General features: G+C 35.9%; 1 protein-coding gene across 1 annotated transcript; it reads left to right on the top strand.

Annotated features, from left to right (window-relative positions):
• The first annotated feature begins 4,741 nt into the window (after positions 1-4,741).
• LOC122014664 (DNA repair protein RAD50-like) lies at positions 4,742-18,599 on the top strand. The gene is made up of 17 exons (XM_042571009.1): positions 4,742-5,173; positions 5,240-5,407; positions 5,491-5,666; positions 6,284-6,398; positions 7,360-7,588; positions 8,534-8,712; positions 8,796-8,966; positions 10,784-10,888; positions 10,978-11,085; positions 11,182-11,393; positions 11,484-11,576; positions 15,340-15,467; positions 16,340-16,454; positions 16,544-16,673; positions 16,764-16,973; positions 17,713-17,921; positions 18,312-18,599. The coding sequence occupies exons 1-17, from the start codon at positions 4,964-4,966 to the stop codon at positions 18,586-18,588; spliced, it is 2,835 nt and encodes a 944-aa protein (XP_042426943.1). The 5' UTR covers positions 4,742-4,963; the 3' UTR covers positions 18,589-18,599.
• Positions 18,600-19,156: the final 557 nt, after the last annotated feature.

Raw genomic sequence — 19,156 nt, 5'->3', positions numbered from 1 at the left:
TTTCAACTTGGTTTAGGATACCTTTGACTTAACGAGAATCCTTGGAGGTAAAAAAAACAAAACTACTTACAGGACATAATACATTAGTGAAAGCCAAAGCCGAGCATTGGCTATAAAGAGCCAATTGCTTAAGTAGATTATCTAGGGTAGGGATGCAAATGAGCCAAGCCGCTCGCGAGCAGCTCGATTAAAGCTTGACTCGATTTCGGAGTTGACCGAGCTCAAGCCGGCTTGTTTAATATTCGATCCGAGCTCGAGCCCATTTAATACTGACTCGATGGCTCGTCAAGCCTGTTCGAGCCAAGCTAATTCAGTATTTTAATATTTAAAATAGTTTATACTTTAAAATTAAATAATAAGATAAGAAGGTGTTTGTGGTTAACCTATTTCATTAGGTAAGTAGAGGTTGAAGGTTTGAATCTCAGCCTATGCAGTTTGTTTTTTCGTTTAAATTCACTGTTTTGAGCCGAGCTTGAGCCCATAATTAAATGGTCGAGCCGAGCTCGAGCTTAGATTAAAAACTTGCTCGAGCCGAACCTCTTTAGTTTTCTCGAGCTCGAGCCGAACTAAACTCGAGCTCGTCCACATCAACTTTTCTATCTAAAATATATAATTTAGGTTAAAAAAGTTATTTTATTAAATTTGGATATCTACTTTTAATATACCATATATTAGATTCCCTATTTATTCTCTCTCATCTATAATGTTTAGGGAATGAAATTCATTTCCTAAATTTAGAGAAGTACTGTTCATAAATGCATAATTTAGGAAATGGATAATGTAGCTGATGCAAAGGTTTTTTAGCTACTCTATCCCAAATTTAAGATAAAATCCGCTTTGACCCTCTATTTCGGATGAGTTGTTTGTGAGAAAGTAGAGAAGGTAAATTATGTATGGCTACTAGTCCTTGGAATAGTGATTGACGTATGATGGAGGTATTTATCTTGACTATGTCAAGATTCAAACTTTAGATCTTAAGTTGACAGTACCTCATGCGTTAACCGCTAGACCGTTTCCAAGGGGATTGTTACAATTTATTAACAAGAAAATATACCAAGATGATATGCCCCACTTGCAGGGAGAGATGCAAGATGGAGAGGGGAGGGGCAATGCTGGGAAGGGAGAGGGCTGTTGGAAGGAACAGATGAGGAAGGAGAGAACCGGCGGAGGAGGGATTGATGTTTATAGGGGTGAGAACCAGGAGACATGGCTGCCAAGGTCACTTTGAATGAGGTAGTTTTTATTATTGTAAGTAATGAATTAGTTGCTTGTTTTTCAGGAAAAAAAACCTAGAAGCACAACTTTCGGATATGATCTCTTGAAAATATAGAGCCTTTGGCAAACTTGTGAAGATCTAAAGGCAATGATCTATGACATATCATATTTCTTATAATCTTTAGGTTCATGTATTTTGGGCAAGCAATAAAATAGCCGTTGTAAAGAACCTTCAAATTAGGAACAGAGATTAGTAGATGTATTCTATGAGCAATTCGATCTCAAAGATTAACAAAGGCATAGGGAGGCATAAGCATGTAAAGTTTAGATCTCCATCTAGGTTGAATCATTAAAGACTCTTATATCTTTCATTTGTCTTTGTATTTTATGTGTATAGAATTGTTTATGTTTTACGACATTTCTCCACCTTTAAAGGAGATTTTCATCATAGATTGTGGGCTTAAATTAACCAAATGGATTGTTAGGTTGTGGAGTAGGACTAAGTTTCGAACCATGGAAAATGATTTATTATTATTATTATTATTATTATTATGTAAATGCTTGCACCCTCCTAATTTGCTACCTTAAATTGCTTTCAAGCGTTTGGCCTTGCAAGAACATTCTATTTGCATGGTAAGATGTCATTCAACCCCTCTGTCGCCCCTCTCTTCTAACTACGTGGTTACACCATTTATCGTCCCCTTAAATGGATCTAGTGGTTAACACATGAGGTGTTGTCATAATGAGGTCTGGGGTTCGAATCTCGATAAAGCCGAGGTAAATGCCTCCCTTATGTGCTAGTCACTATTCCAAAGGCTAGTAGCCACCCGTGATTTACCTCCTCAGTGTTGGCCTTGGGACGAGTTGGCGCGGGCGCTGGGGGCGAACGTATTCACCTTTTACCCCAGTGGTTACACCATTTATCAATCCTAATAGTCCTATCCAAAATATTTTGTTATTAAAATAGTCTACATCGACCATATAGATTTATAAGATTGTAAAAAAAAAGAGATTATGCTTATTTTAGAAGTCTCTTACAGTGTCGCTCACTTGACTATCAGGATTCATAAACTCTAGTACTTAGTCTGGAGGTCTACAGTTCAAATCCTGAGGAAGACACGGCCGAGGGTCGTCGGTCGACGACATAAGGGATCACCAAATGGGCCGCCAGTTGAGCCGCCCAAGGGGCCACCAAATGGGCCGCTAGTTAGGCCGCCTAAGGGGTTGGGTCAGGCGGGCCAACTGGCGACCCCTTATGTCGTCGACCGATGACCCTTCGACCGTATCGTTACTCACTAGGTCTTCCCACCCCTGGCCAGTGGATTTTTACCTTCCCCAGGATTCGAACTCTAGACCTCCAGGCTAAGTACTAGAGTTTATGAATCCTGGTAGCCAAGTGACCGCCAAGGGGTCGCCAAATGGGCCGTCAATTGGGCCGCCCAAGGGGCCGAGTCGTTATAATTTTTTTATTATAACGACCCCACCCCTCGGCCCCTTGGCGACCCATTTGGCGGTCCCTTGGGCGACCCAACTGGCGACCCTCCCCAGGATTCAAACTCTAGACCTCCAGGCTAAGTACTAAAGTTTATGAATCCTGGTAGCACTCACTTGGCTACCAGGATTCATAAACTTTAGTACTTAGCCTGGAGGTCTAGAGTTTGAATCCTGGGGAAGGCAAAAATCCACTGGCCAGGGGTGGGAAGACCTAGTGAGTAACGGCACGGCCGAGGGTCGTCGGTCGACGACATAAGGGGTCGCCAGTTGGGCCACCCAAGGGACCGCCAAGGGGCCGCCAAATGGGCCGCCCAAGGGGCCGCCAAATGGGTCGCCAGTTGGGTCGCCCAAGGGGTCGAGGGCTGGGTCGTTACAATTGGTATCAGAGCCCCTCGGCGTGGAGATTCCATAGCCGACGTCGTTTCTCCTTAGCCTAACGTCGACCTCTCCTTCTCCTCCTTCCTGAGCCGCACCAGGTGCCACCACCACCTGAGGTCAAACGAAGCAGTACCGACCACTATATCTTCAGTTTGCCCTGGATTTGGTCCATGGCGCCTCTGCTCTAGCATTGCCGCCACCGCTTCTTCCTCTTATTCTCTGATCAGCAGTGTCGCCGACCCTCCCCTGTGCCCTAGCGCTGCTGACATGCCACTGCCGATCCACCGCTAGCACCCGTGCACTAGCATTGTCGCCGGATCCTTGATCACCTCCGACTAGTAGAGGGGAAGAGGTAAGATGAATTAGGTTGTTATGGGAATGATTGGTCAGGATTTATAAGCTTTTTAATTGTTGCAATAAAAGTGATTATGTTCATTTCATATGTTTTCATAGTCCGCCCCGGGTTTTATAATGGGAGGTAAATCATAAAATCAATTTATAGTTGACCGTTAAGTTGAATAGGATGAGAGAGATTTTTTTCATAAATAATTTGCTAAATTTCTAATTAAACTTGACTACATTAGGTATATTTGTACTAATAATCTCTTTTAAATAATCATTACAACTTTACTCGGTTCCTCAACGAGTATGAGCATTTCAAACTTTATTGGTAGGGATGGTAGTTTTTTCTCGGATTGGGGGCCACTTGGGGAAAACTTGAAACGGGCTGAGTTTGGAAAATTTTTTGAGTTTGGATTTGAGGATTTTTTTTGGGTTCGGGTCGAGGAGGATATGGGGATGCTATCTCCATCCTTGAACCCGTCTCGATATAACATGATGGGGTAAAGGGACGGAGACGGGGATGAGCATGGGGATGGGAAAAGAGATTATCTGATATTCTTTTATATTTGTTCCCGGATGGAAAGCAAAGATGAGAGTAGGGATGAAGATTTAATTTATGCGGGGGTGGAAATAGACATTCCCTGATTAGATGAGAGTGGGGATGGAGGCGAGAATGAGGGTGGAGAAAAAATTTAGGAGCAGGGATGGAAATGATAAATCTATTTTCGTTTCGTTTGTTTGATTGCCATCTTATTTACGTGTAATTTATTTAATTTTTACTTACTCGATATACATACTAGAAATATAAGATATTCCTAACTCAAATTCTTTTCCAACAACATCAAAATAAATTCTAGACTCCATAATTTAAAGACATTATTGCACCAACAAGGAGGTCTCCTTTGTTTGTGGAGGGGCGAGTGGAGACTCACAATCAAATATAGCTTAATTTCCATCCGATAAAAAAATACTAGAAATGAGAGAGCCTCACCCATGGCACAGAATATGGGAAGGAATGATTAATCAGATTGGGTAACATTGAGTCTGGGATGTCAATTCGGTCTTATGAAAGTTTCCCACTAGTCATCAGGATAAATCGGGAAACACTCATAGCGGGCAGCTCATAAGTCTAACATCTATTAATTACATGCCTCATTTAAAAGAATTTTTTTTTATAAATTTATCATAATTAAAATTCGAATCGTGAATATTTGAATGATAACCTGAATATTTTACCCTGCACCCAGGCTGAACAGGGAAGGAAGATTATTTTACAAGTGGTGCATGATTTGGTTATTTTAAAACGAAAATGTTTGTCCGAGCAATGTGCAGCGGCCGACGCCTCAATTTCTCAGGAGTCTCAACTTCTATGCCTCAGTAAAAATGCGCTCGCTAACCTAAGCCGAACCCCGAAACCAAAACCCTCGTTGGGGGAGGACGAGAAAGCAGCGAAGCGGACCAAGACTTTGGAAACTGATCGGCGACGAGAGGAGTGTAGGGCGGCGCGAGCAGAGGGAAGAGAGCGAGAGCAAGGATGAGTACGGTGGACAAGATGCTTATCAAGGGCATCCGGAGCTTCAGCCCGGAGAACAAGCACGTCATCACCTTCTTCAAGCCGCTCACCCTCATCGTCGGCCCAAATGGGGCCGGCAAGACCACCATCATCGAGTGCCTCAAGCTCTCCTGCACCGGCGAGCTGCCCCCCAACTCCCGCTCCGGACACAGCTTCATCCACGACCCCAAGGTCCGTTCCCCTCTTTCCAACTTCATTCTTCATCTGTTATATCTTTTGTCATTCCTCGACGTGAAGGTGGCGGGCGAGACTGAGACCAAGGGGCAGATCAAGCTTCGATTCAAGACAGCCGCCGCCAAGGACGTTGTTTGTATCCGCTCCTTCCAGCTCACCCAGAAGACCTCCAAGATGGAGTTCAAGGCCATCGAGAGCGTCCTGCAGACCATCAATCCTCATACTGGAGAGGTTCCTCCTGTCTCCTGTCATACAGACGCCCGTTGTTTGCGATCCTTATTCATGTTTATCTCTCCTTACCTGCTATAACGCAGAAGGTCTGCCTTAGCTATCGATGCGCTGATATGGATAGGGAGATCCCAGCATTGATGGGCGTCTCCAAGGCGGTTCTAGAGAATGTGATATTTGTACACCAGGACGAGTCCAGTTGGCCTCTGCAGGATCCTTCGACTCTTAAAAAGAAGTTTGATGACATATTCTCTGCCACTCGGTACTTTCCTGCTTCTTATCTAAATGCCTCTTAAGCTTCAAGGTTGCTGATGCTGAGTGAGATTCTGTGTCTAATGCAGAGACTAATTTATCCATTCACTCTGGGAGCTATATTATGAAAGAGATAATGTTTTTGTTAGCTTTTCATTGATCACATCCTATTAAAGAACTTCCTATGAATCTTGTTGAGGCATCTACTCAACTGTGCCTGCCTTGTGGAATAATTCATAAAAATTTAACTTATGGCACATAATTTTCAAATTAATCATATAACTAATTTTTAATTTCCTCATTTAATTCTGAGTGGATATTGATTTGCTTCTCAAGAGATAATGTAGAAAATGTAGCAACCACCAGGTGTTTCAATTTTTTAAATTTCCAAATCATGAAATTATTTCTATTGCAATAGTTGAGAGGTTTAAATATGAAACCAGTCAATAATTTCCCCCCTTTTATCTTTCCCAACTTATGTTTTTTAAATTGAAATGGAGTTGAGTTTTCACTCGACCTCACTGTATTATTATAGCTTCATGATACATGGCACTGCTGTTCTATTCATGTTGTTACCTTGTATGCTGTATCACAACATCTCTGACCTTGTTTATCATTTCGTCCTAGCTACACCAAGGCTTTAGAGGCAATAAAGAAACTTCACAAGGATCAAGCACAGGAGATAAAAACCTACAAATTGAAGTTGGAGAACTTACAAACTCTGAAAGATGCAGCATATAAGGTTCTATAACTATCCTATCTCCTTTTGCATCATATACCTCAAGGAATATATATGTGATCTTTCCATTGTACAAAATAAGTGCTTCTATTTCATGGACTACAGTGGCAAACCTGTTCCAGAAAATACTAGCTATAATCTCAGATTTTGAATCTTTAGTTTGAAAAAGTCTTAAATGGCCAAATTTGGTATTTTCTCATTTTTGTTTGAACTTGAAATGACATTTCGGTGCTGGCTCATAGTTTTTGGAATATTCTGAATGATGATTAGCATAAACTTTTATCTCATGTTCAAATATGGTAGTAGCCAGGATTATGGAATAAGCTCGTGAGGTCATCTTGATCACCAAAAAATCACATACAAATATACAACTAAAGGGATTAATAGCTAATCATTATTTGACATGAACTAAAATAGATGATGCATTTTTGATCCCATGAACTACTCATGCTGTTTGCAGTGGTGCAGTATGCCATTGTTCAATTTTTATGTTCCAGAGATCTTAGTGTAGCTTAACTAAGACCAGAAAATCCTTTTTGCATGACTAAACTAGTTGGCACAAGAGATCCTAAAATGGTCCTTGAATTTGAACACTTATTTTTATGTACCAGAAATTTGTGTCTAGCTCAACTGAGAGAGGAATATCCTCTTTGGATAACTAGACTAATTATCACAAGAGATCCTAAAATGATCTAACTTGAATTTGAACATCTGATCCTGAAACTGAATAAATTCTTCACCAGGTACTTCTTAATTACTTGATCTTAGCATTTCATACAAATTTGATGCCGAATGGGCAAATTGTTGTTACCATATAAGTTTTAAGAGTACAGACACTTTCTTTCTGGATGTAGTTGCACAGTTTCATTGTGAGAATTATTGATATTCCCATTCTTTCATGCAGTTCAAGCATATTGCTGATGCAATATCCTTATTCCATGGTGTTTTATATCATTAATTGCAGCTTCGTGAGAATATTGCTCAAGATCAAGAGAAATCTGAATCCCTGAAAGCTCAAATAAAGGAGTTGGAGAGGACTATTGAAGGTGTTGAGAACAATATACTACATGCTGAAACCACTGTGAAGGAATTGCGCAAGTTGCAAGATCAAATTTCAATGAAAACTACTGCTAGAAGCACATTATATAAACTTCAGCAGACACAATATGCTGCCCTTGCTGAGGAGAATGAAGGTTCATTAATCCATTAATATAAACTTGATAAACTGTTTGATTTTTTTTTCCCTATAGGTGCATGCAACTTTATTGACTCATATGGGATGTTGGTATGCTGAATGCCGAAAGATCCCTTGTAAAGTATTGACTCACATGTTTAGTTTGACGCTCTTAGCTTGTTGAATCAATATACCTCTTTAACATTCTAGCATATATTATTGATCAGAAGCGGTATGCATAAAAAGTATAAATGTTGCAGCGGCAAAGGTACTTTTAAAATTTTAGTCACTTTGTCTTGTTCCAGTAAGTGGGTTGTTGGTATATAAATGTTAAAAAAATATATTTTGAATGGGACAGATCATTCAAGTGTAATTGTTTGGGTTTAATAAGAAAAGGCACCATTTTAAATTTAAACTATATTGCCGTTATTGGTCAACGGTAAAGGGCAGCCTGGTGCACGAAGCTCCCGCCATGCGGGGTCCCAGGGAAGGATCCATTGCACGCAGCCTTACCTTGTTTTTTGCAAGAGACTCTTTTCCAGGATTCGAACCCGTGACGTTTTGGTCACAACAACGATGCATTTCTTTAAACGATACTGCCGTTATTGGTCAATGGTGCATTTCTTTGAACTAAATGTAGTAATCATGGATGCTCAATAATTTTTCTCATGTTCCTATATGATCATATTACATTAGTTACATACATTTCATAATGAGTTGAAACCTTGAACTGGCAAGACAATACCGGCTGATATGGGTTGGTAATCATCGAATTTGAAGTCCTTGGGTCAGTTAGTAATGCTTAGTTATTCTTTTCTCCCTTTTTTATTTTTCTTGATTATATGGGCTAACTAATTATCTGGTTTAATATTTTGCTCAACGGCTATACACTGCCTGGCAGGCTTATTCAGCTTTGAGGTCTTTTTTATGATAAACTTCTAATGTCTGTCATTTGTCCAATTAGATACTGATGAGGAACTGAAAGAATGGCAATCAAAATTTGAGGAAAGAATCACTTTGCTTGAAACTAAAATTAATAAACTGGAAAGGGAGATGAATGATGAAGAGACCAAAAGTTCCTTGCTTTTGCAAACAATAAATGACACTACACGTGAGATGGGAAAACTTCAGGCTGAAGCGGATGTATGTTACCAAGATTCACTTTAAGCTTTCTTCATACATATTCTTTCTAATCGCTTCAGTTTACAGATTGATACATTTTTTAGGCTCATATGTCTTTACGGCATGAACGTGATTTGGCAATACAGAGGATATTCACAAAGTACAATTTTGGTTCACTTCCTGATGCTCCTTTTAGCATTGATGTTGCTCTGAACCTGACAAACCGAATGAAGACAAGACTGTCAGATGTTGAGATGGAATTACAAGAGAGAAAGGTGCATCACTTTTGTGTTCCATATGTGACTTCTGTTTTGACAAAACATGTTTATATTTATCTATTGCAGTCAACACACATTCTCTAAATTAATGCTTTTATAAAACAGATCTCTTCATATTATGTGCTTTGCTATGTAATTGGGGCATTATATAGCAAGGTTTAAAATCTCGACCCTTGCCAAGGTTTCGGCGGAATAATACGGCTTCAGTATCATATCGTACTGTGCTGATACGGTTTCGATATTTTTTTATTTAAACTTGAAATAATATTCTAATAATAATAATAATTCAACTATCTCAATTTAGAATGATCAAAGGCTTACAAGATTATAAATGTTTTATTAGGAGTCATAAACTTGACAGACCTTTATCAAAATTTCTTAAATAAAGGACATATAATATTTCCTACGCAGATTGGTAGAGACATTCTAAAATAAAAATATATGTTTCATATGTTCAGAAAATAAGAATTCTAAAAGTAAATAAGCTAAATATCTTAATATTCATGGATCTGAATTTTAAATTAATTCTATATTTTTTCTATAATAAATATAATAAATATAAAAATTAATTAAAAAATGCTACATTATGTATAATAATTATATAAATTAACTATTTATTTATTTAAATTAATTATTATTTAAATAATATATATTTAAAATGATAAAAAATTAGAAAATTAATTAAATTGTAAAACAGAAAAAATATAAAATAATTAAAAAATATCAGAAATATTAATCTGATTTATTAGATTTTTTTAAAATTTTTTTTTAGAAATTTTTAGAATTTTTAAATAAAATTTAAATTAGTAAAATTAATTTTCAAAATATTAATTAAAAAATTTATTATTTTTTAAAGTTCTTTAAATATATTTGTATTTTAATGAGATAATTTAATTAGGCTTTATAAAAGCCTCTTTGAAATATCACACTTAAGTTAGGAAATATTTGAATTAATTAAATCAAAATATTTGATTTTAACAGTAAAACCTAAATTCACGATCTTCGCGTGTGGCACAGCGTCGGAGAGTCGTGGGGGACGCCTCCGACGCCCACGGCTCCTCCGGCGCCCGTGGCTCCTCCAGCGACGTTGGTCGCGATGGAATCGCGACACGCCTTCTATTGTGCGTGCGATTGTCGCGCGACAACGAGCGCGCGCGATTGTTGCGTGCGCGATTTCTCTGCCGCGTGCAAGTGATGACATCACGACGAAATTGTCGCTAAAATGGTGGCGGTTTCGGTGCACGGGCGGAATAGTAAATTTCATCCGTTCTGACCGGCATGGAACAAAATTTTCAACCATGCTATATAGTACACTTATTTTTATTTAGAGTTTTATTCGAAGAAGAGGAGGCAACTAGGTAACTGGAGGAGCTATTTTGTGGCCTCTTCCTCAATCGATGTTAATTGAGACTTTGGCCCTTTCAGTGGTCTTCGCATGTTGAAGAAAGTATTCATAGAGGTGTTTGTGAGCTGAAGAAAACCCATGCTTAGCTGTGTTTTTGAAATAGATAGCAAGTGACACCATAATGCCAGTGTAGCTGCATATTGCAATTCAAGTTGATATGTGGATAATGATTCCCATGAGTTCATAATCTGCGCATACTGGGCATGCACTAACCTATAAGTTAGGCTTATGCGCCCTATGATTTTGGCAAAGTTGTGGCATTCTTGCAACATCATCAAATAGCAGGGTATTAAGGTCCTTGTACTGCTGCATCTAAAATCGAACTTTTCCCCTTAATTGTTGCAGTCCAAGTATGCATTTAGATTCAATTCAACTATTTTTGACCATAAGACTATTTGTGCTTATATAGAATTCAAATGAGATGGAGCTTAAATTTTTGTGGGATCGTTATGTTACTGCAAATGCTCGTTGTAGTGAAGTTGATAGCCAGAAACAGGCCAAATATGAGGCTAAGGTTTGTTATGAAGAATATGGTTTCATCTTGTTGAAGTCTTTATTTTCTTGCTGAAATTAAATAATTTCTTTGCTGCAAGCATTTATCAGTCAGGCATTTTGAGACGAATGAAAGAGAAAGAGAATGAACGAGATCTTGCAGAACGTGAGTTGTCAAGCCTTAATCTGTCTCACATAGATGAACGAGAGAGAAACTTGGTATGCACTCACTGTGTATTTTTACTACAATAATCCTGATTCTTTTTCTTATGAAATAAGTGGAACTTAAAACACTAATGAATTTTTTATTGATAGCAAATTGAGGTTGAGAGAAAGACTGTTCTACTGGGAGAAAAGGACTACGAATCCATCATCAGTCAAAAGCGCACAGAAATATTTAGTTTGGACCAAAAGATTAAATCTCTATATCGTGAAAAAGATATATTGGCCAGTGACTCAGAGGATAGGGTTAAGCTGGATATGAAGAAAGAAGAGTTTGAGAGTTGCAAGAGGAAACTGAAAAAACTGTGAGTTCTTTCCTCTTTCTTATTTGTTTTAATTTATTGTTTACTGTATCAGTCATGCGTATTCTCTATGATGTAATCATGTTCTTTCAGATTGGAAGATAACAAGGAAAGAATCAGAGGTGTGCTGAAAGGAAGAGTTCCTTCTGATAAGGATCTCAAAAAGGAGATAACTAATGCACTTGGGTTGGCTATTAACTTTTCCACATTACCTGTTTTACTCATTATATGTCTGTCTTATTAAGGTTTTAAAAAGTGTATGCAGAGTCAGATAACTGCATAGTGCATATGAGCTATATATGTGATTTGACTATGGAGATGCATCTGAGGAGCCCATCTAAGATTCTTTTAACATTAGCAATCATAATAAATAGTATAAATCTACCATTATGAATAACAAAAGGCAAATAAGATCTGTTACTGCCCTTCCTTTAGAAAGAAAGATACCTTCTTTGGAGTAGACAAAGTCAATACCTAGAAAGTAATTTGACTTCACTAGATTGTTGATTTCAAACTCATGAGCTATTTGTTTTTTGAGTCGAATATGCTTGGGACTTAGCTCAAGTCTGTTACAATTATTTCATCAACATAGGCCAAACAATTTCACCTTTGTTTGAGAGGTGAAATTGTGATATTTTAAAGAAACTTTCATAAACGCTAATTAAATTATCTCAATAAAATATAAAAATATATTTAAAATTTTAAAAAAATTAATAAATTTTATTAAATAATATTCTGAAATTATTTTTACTATTTTAAAAATTCAAAAAAATTTAAAATTTTTTATAAAAATTCTAATAAATCAAATTTATATTCTTATATATATTTTAATTATTTTATATTTTTTTACTATTTTAAATATATATCTTATTTAAATTATTAAATAAATAAATAAATAGTTAATTTATATGATTATTATATATAAAATAGTATTTTGTATTAATTTATATAATTATGATTATTTAATCTGGACATTGGAGAACTATAAGGGTGTGTTTGGTTCAAGTCATCATGTATAACCTTGGTTATGTGATTACCTGGTAATCATATAACTAAGGTTATGGGGAATAAAACATAACCAAATGTTGTTTGGTTCAACCTAGGTAATACAACAAAAATTTGTTTGTTTGAAGGTTTTAATGAATACCCTAGTTTAATATTTTACCGTATTACCCTCAGTTACAAAACCAACTATACATAATAATAATAATAATAATAATATTATTATTATTATTATTATTATTTGTTTATTTATTTTTTAATGTTTTTTTACTTTTTTTTTCCTATATATTTTTTTACTTTTTTATGTGTTTTTTTATTTTTTAATGTTTTTATATTTTTTATATTTATATTTTTTATTTTTATACATTTTTTTAATTTTAATTTTATTTTTTTTATTTTTAAAATTTTTAAAATTTTTTAAAAAATTTCATTTTTTTAAATTTTAATTTTTTTTTAAAATTTTGGAATTTTTAAAATTTTTATTTTTAAAATATATATTTTTTAATTTTTTTTAATTTTTTATTTTTTTTAAAAAATAAAATTTTAATTTTTTTAAACATTTTTTTTATTTTTTTTATTTTTTCTTTTTTTTTCATGTTTTTTCTTATCGGAGGGTATTTTTGGTAAAAAAAATTCGTTAACCCCGGAATCAAGAAAAACCTTAGTTTTCTGAGGTTTTCCGATTCCGGACTGCATAACGCACCCTAAAGGTTATCTAAGTAACATATTACAAGAACCATTGCTTCCATTTGATTCATGCCACTCCTTTTAGTAAGGTAACATATTATAATATTATGATGTATCAATTTTAATTCAAGTTATTTATACATCAATTGTTTTTTTAAAGAAATCTATATTTAATTATTTTTTATAACAATATTAAATTGTTCAATAATGGAGAACCTATATAAAATCAATATATAACTTTTTTTAAATTGTATACAATAAATATATTTATCTAATAATTACTATATATAAATAAAAAAATACCGAAACTGTATCGGCACGATACGATACCGAAATCGTATCGTTCCGGTCTGGGACTGAAATATCGGCATAGGTCGAAATTTTAAACCTTGGTTTCAACTCAGTTCCTGAACTCTGATCAGATAATTGATTTTGCAGTTGAGCCTAATCTTTCTTCCTAGTTTTTGTCTAGGCAATAATTTCATTTGTGGGTCCCACAATGGGCTCAAAAGGTGGGCCCCAATGAGGTAAGAAGCTCTGAGGACTGCCCCTCCTTTCCCTTCTTCTTTTGTTTTTTGTAACACTCATCTGAAAGAGAAGTGATCAAATTGTTGGTGCAGCGGGGCCGACAAGAGGGGGGTGAATTGTCTGTCAAAATAAAAGTATACCCTCCTCGGATTTTCAACTCAAAAAAAATAGCAACTATTAAAGTAAAGGCAAAATAAAAATAAGAGACAAGAAATTAACTTGGTTACAACCAAGATGGTTGTTAATCCAAGGCGGTTGAACAGCTCTACTAGAATGTCATCTTCACTGTAGGCGGAGAAGTCTTTTTACACACTAAACGAGTTCACAAGTTGCTAGGAATTGAATGTTTGAATTGATGTTTATTTCCTAGCTCCAGGGGCCTTTATATAGCTCCTGGAAAGTCTATCCCGAGGGTCCAAGGCGCCTCCAACAAGGTTCAAGGCGCCTTCATCCAAGTCAACCGGATAAAACTCTATCGGCACACAAACGGTCGGGTTGACCAGCTTGGAGGCGCCTCAAACAGTGTTGGAGGCGCCGCCATTGTTGAAGGCGCCTCAAGCAGTGAGGTCAGCTCACTTCATCTTCTTTGCTTTTTCCAAAGCTCCGATCGCTTGGGTGATTTCGGCCAACCGAAATAGGGCTCATCCGAACCCAATTTTCGGCCTTCTCCTCGAGCAGGCTTCCGTCCTGGCTTTACGTCCCTCGAACGTTGCGTACTTTCTTCTCGCCCACCGGTGTACTCTTCCGCAGCTCTCTCGTCCTTCGGACGCACCGAGCCTGTCGACTCCCTTCCCGTGCCATCCTTCTTGCTAGCTGCGTCTTCCGCTCGACTTCCTGCGCTCCTAAGTTCCTGCACACTTAGACACAGGGATCAAATACAAACAGAACCTAACTAACTTGGTTGATCACATCAAAACAACCACGGGGTCCAACACAAATCATGTTAAGGAGATGACAGTCTTGCAGTCTGCAACTTCATTTATTGTGAGCTGTCAACTATAATGACTACAAAATATGAACCAACGAGTTCCATATATGCTTGGGAATTTTGAAGGGCTCCACACGTCAATATGTATGTGTAAAAATATGGGCAGAAGAGTTTCTATTACTTGATGAAACCAACACTATGTTGCTTAACAAACTGAAAAGTTTCACAATGAAAAGAAGTGACCCAAAATTCCTAAACAATGATGGAAATAAAGTTTTTTTTATTAAAAGTAAATGAAGGATGACCTTGTCTAAAATGTTTTAATCATATTCCATAGCAGGAGAACTATTGAAGCTTTTACTAACAATGAAGGATGAAGAGAAGTGATTCAACATTCCTAATCAACTAATGAAGGTCTTTGTGCATCCCATTTCTAGCTGTTCTTCACTATGACTTTGAGCTTTGTGTCACTTGTATCAGATTCATATCTCTCAGTATCATCAAATTTTTTTTTGCTTGTGCATTGTGTCGATCTCAGTGGTTTCTTGGGCTAGTTTGTGTTGCTTGTAGCAAAAATAGCTGAAAATAGGGTAGAGGGAGCTCTAAAGCGCAATCTAATTAAAATTAGGCAAATTCCTGCTAATGCAGACATTCAGTAGTAATCACCTTTTGCTACAATGTGATTAATTGTCTCATCGATTATTCATTTTAATGAAGCAAAATCTTCTACTTGATGGTCTAATTGATTTTGTTCTTCTATGTTGGTCACTTGGTTGCCACTTAAATTTGTTTATTCTAATTAAGGTCTCTAACGAAAGAGTATAATGACTTGAACTCAAAAACTATGGAAGCAGAAAAAGAGATGAAACTATTGCAGATGAAAATACAGGATTCTAAAAGTCACATTGTGAAGCTTCAAAAGGATGTGGATGGTAATTTATAATTTATGTTTTTGCAGATTTGATTTTCAGTACTCTTCTCTCTAAAGATCTGATAAGTCAAAATTGAACTTTTCTTTATCTTTTTGCTACTCTCTAAATCATCAGCCAAGTACGAATGCCCAAACATCTGAAATACTTATGTCAAGCTTACATTTCCCGCCCATTTTCTTATTTTGCTGGAATATGAAATGCATCTGATTATTTCTAGAATGAAGATTAATAATCAGATTAGTGAGTGATTAAATTGGCCTGTTAACATGCAAAGAGACAAAAAAATCTCTCATATTCCTTCATGTTTGTTAAAATTTTGTTTATGCACACAATAAGCATGCATTATACAATAGCCTACTAGCCATATGGTTGAAAAATTGAACAGGGAGGAAATTTTCATATCTGGGATGTTAGGGGACAATGTAACTTTGTCATTTAACTAATTTCTTGGTTTGCTCAAAATTCCAGGATGCAGTAAATTAGAACTTTTGTTAGGCTTAGCATTTACCTATATACTTAAGGTTTGGGTGTAACTTCAGAATGTTAGTTTGTGCAGAGTACAGCATGCAGAAAGTCAAACAATTTTCTTTTCTGGATTTGTGGATGTTTGTTGTGTTACTTCTTAGATACTTTCATCAACTTTGAATGTTTAGAATATATTTCTTGCATTTGATATATTGAATTCTAGCAACTACAAAAAATTTCCTCCTGTATATGTAGATCTGGACTGTGTGTGCATCAAACTATTCACAAGATCACTCTGAATTGTGAAATATTATCTTGGTGGCCATTATCTTGTTTTTCTTCTGGTAATATTTTCTCATTGTTAACTAAATTTGTTGAGTATTACTTTGAATGTTAACCTCATGCAGCAAAGAGGAGGTTTCTTGTCTCAAAGCTCCAGGCTCTTCTCCAAACACCAGGAGATATTGATTCATTTCCTAATGTTCTTCTTGAGTCTATGGAGAAAAGAGACGTGCAGAAGAGGTTTAAACTGCATATTGTTTTGATATTCATGTATCATATTTCATCTGGGATGACATTAGCATTTTGTTTGGCTCTGATTCTCCATGCAGCAAATATAACATTGCCGATGGTATGCGCCAAATGTTTGATCCTTTCGAAAGAGTTGCACGTGCACATCATATCTGCCCATGTTGTGAACGGCCTTTCTCTCCCTATGAAGAGGATGAATTTGTTAAGAAGGTCAGTGGGTTAAAATATAGAACTAGGCAGATATTAATTTGTGCTTCTGATGTTCCTGAAGTATTTTTTGATGTGCCTTTTTGATACCAGCAAAGAGTTAAAAGTGCAAGCTCTGCTGAGCACATGAAACTATTGGCTGTTGAGTCTTCAAATGCTGATACAAATTTCCAGCAGTTGGACAAACTCCGAATGATTTACGAGGAATATGTTAAGCTTAAAAAGGAAACAACACCTTTAGCAGAGAAAAACCTTGAAGAACTGATGGAAGATGTCACTCAGAAGTCTCAGGCATTTGATGATGTAATATAACTCATCTTTTCAATCTAGTAAAATTCGGTTAGAGCCTGGATTTTGCTGTTGGTTGTCTGCATGATTTTGTTACTGATCAACTGGAATCATCTTAACTTTGAATTTACGAGTTTTCCTGTAGCCCCTTTTGTATAACGTATTTCTTTCTCAGCTATTGTAAGTTACTTCGAGCCTTCTTAGATTATTCATCGTTCTCCCATCATACCTTCACAAATTTGTTCAATCATACACCAGCTGTTTTTGTTTACTATTTATTGTTAATTTAGATGTTTCTATACATCATATTTCATATGGCATTTTTGGAGCTAGTGCTTTTATTGTTTATCCTTGCACACTTCTCTTCAGTATAGCCTGTCTGTATTCCTTTAACCACAACTAAAAGTATGCTGATTTGGTTAGAAGCAAAATTTTGAGTTTCAAGTCATGCTAAATTCATGTTATTAATATGATCTATGTTATATGCTTGTGGTTCTCAGTTATACATGTTCTCAGTGTGATTGAATTTTGTTGTCTTTCTTCAAACTAATATTTTAAGTATTGAAATATGCCAAATTCGGAAATGCAAATGTGAACATTCAGGTTTTTATTGCAGCTGTGAATTGATATTTTAATTGTTAAATTCTGCCTTTTTGTTTGATATGTGAAACTATTACCAACTTTGTCTGGGCTATTGCAAAATGTATCATAAAATATTTGCCACTCTAAGGTTGTTATCATTCTCAAAATGCAGCTTGTAGGTGTTCTGGCTCATGTTAAAGCAGAGAAGGATGCTATTGATGTTTTACTTCAACCAGTAGAGACAATTAACCGAATTTGGCAGGAAATGGAAAATTTGAAACCTCAAATTGAAGATCTAGAATATAAGCTAGATTCTCGAGGGCAAGGTGTCAGATCTATGGAGGAAATTCAGTTACAGATAAATTCTTTGCAAAATAAAAGGTAATGTATTTCTGAGTCTATTTAGATGACCATGTCTTTAAATGCTGTTGCAGATTGGTTTATGTTGTCCATTTACATGTAGTAGACTGCACTATTTGTTCAATATATTAGTTATACAAGCAAATTGAATTTAAGTTCTATAAGATCTAGACATCTACTATACAGTATACCAAGAATACAAACATTTTAATCCCATGTCATTTTGTGTTGCTTATCTTTAGGGAGTGGTCCTATGAGAATAATGCACATTAGACTATTTTTTCAACTGTTCATTCTGATGATGATAATGCTGCTGCTGATGATGATGATTGTCAAAATGAATGTTAAATTAGTTACAAACTGAAATTTGACTCCCTTTAATTTTGAGGTTCTTATGTTTCTTGTTATTAGGGAGTCGCTAAGTGCTGACGTAGAGAATCTGAGAGAAGAACAAAAATTCCTCAATTCTGATTTATCAAATATTCAAATGAGGTGGCATGCCCTGAGAGAGGAGAAACTTAAAGCTTCCAGTATATTGCACAAAGTCAAAAAGGCTGAAGAAGATTTAGTTATCTTAGTTGAAGAAAAAGATCAAATTGAACTTGATGAGAAGGTATCTTTTAGCTTATTTGATGCTTCTAGGGTTACTTTCTCATGTGTTATATTTCTCTGTGGACTTTCAGTTTAGTTGTCTGCGACTCTTCCATGTTAAGCAATAGTCTAGGCGGTTGTCCTAGATTCCTAGTTCATATTTTGAATCTGTATAAACTATAAACATTGGTATATATTTTTTTTAAAGTCGACTTGCAGGAGAAGATGATAGTTATTTTTATTAATTATGTATCAGGTTTGAAAGGTAAGATAGAGTACACTTATTGTAGATACCTGCCCTTTTTATAGTTGTAAAAGGAATTAATATCACTAAACTTCATGAGAAAAATCATTTAAGTATCTCATCATGGTAGGTTTTGCTCCTGGTCTGAAAATGGGTGCGTAATGCACTAATGGGCAGTGTATAGCAATCCTCTAATGCATCTATTGCTTCTAGTGTAAAGCATGCAAAATAGTCTTTCAAATGAAAAGAAAAACTTATAACAAAGATAAAAAGTATTATATTTATAATCACATTTCATAATACAAGCACTGTGAGAAAATAGTGTGAAGCATGCAAAAGAGTCTTCCAATTAAACAGAATAGCTTCTAAAAATATATAATATATATTGTATCTAGAATAACATTTCATAATGCAGGTACTG

Source organism: Zingiber officinale, chromosome 8B, assembly GCF_018446385.1.
Source record: "Zingiber officinale cultivar Zhangliang chromosome 8B, Zo_v1.1, whole genome shotgun sequence".
NCBI lineage: Eukaryota > Viridiplantae > Streptophyta > Magnoliopsida > Zingiberales > Zingiberaceae > Zingiber > Zingiber officinale.
Note: the sequence above shows the minus strand (reverse complement) of the source record. Positions and strands in the feature narration are given on the sequence as shown.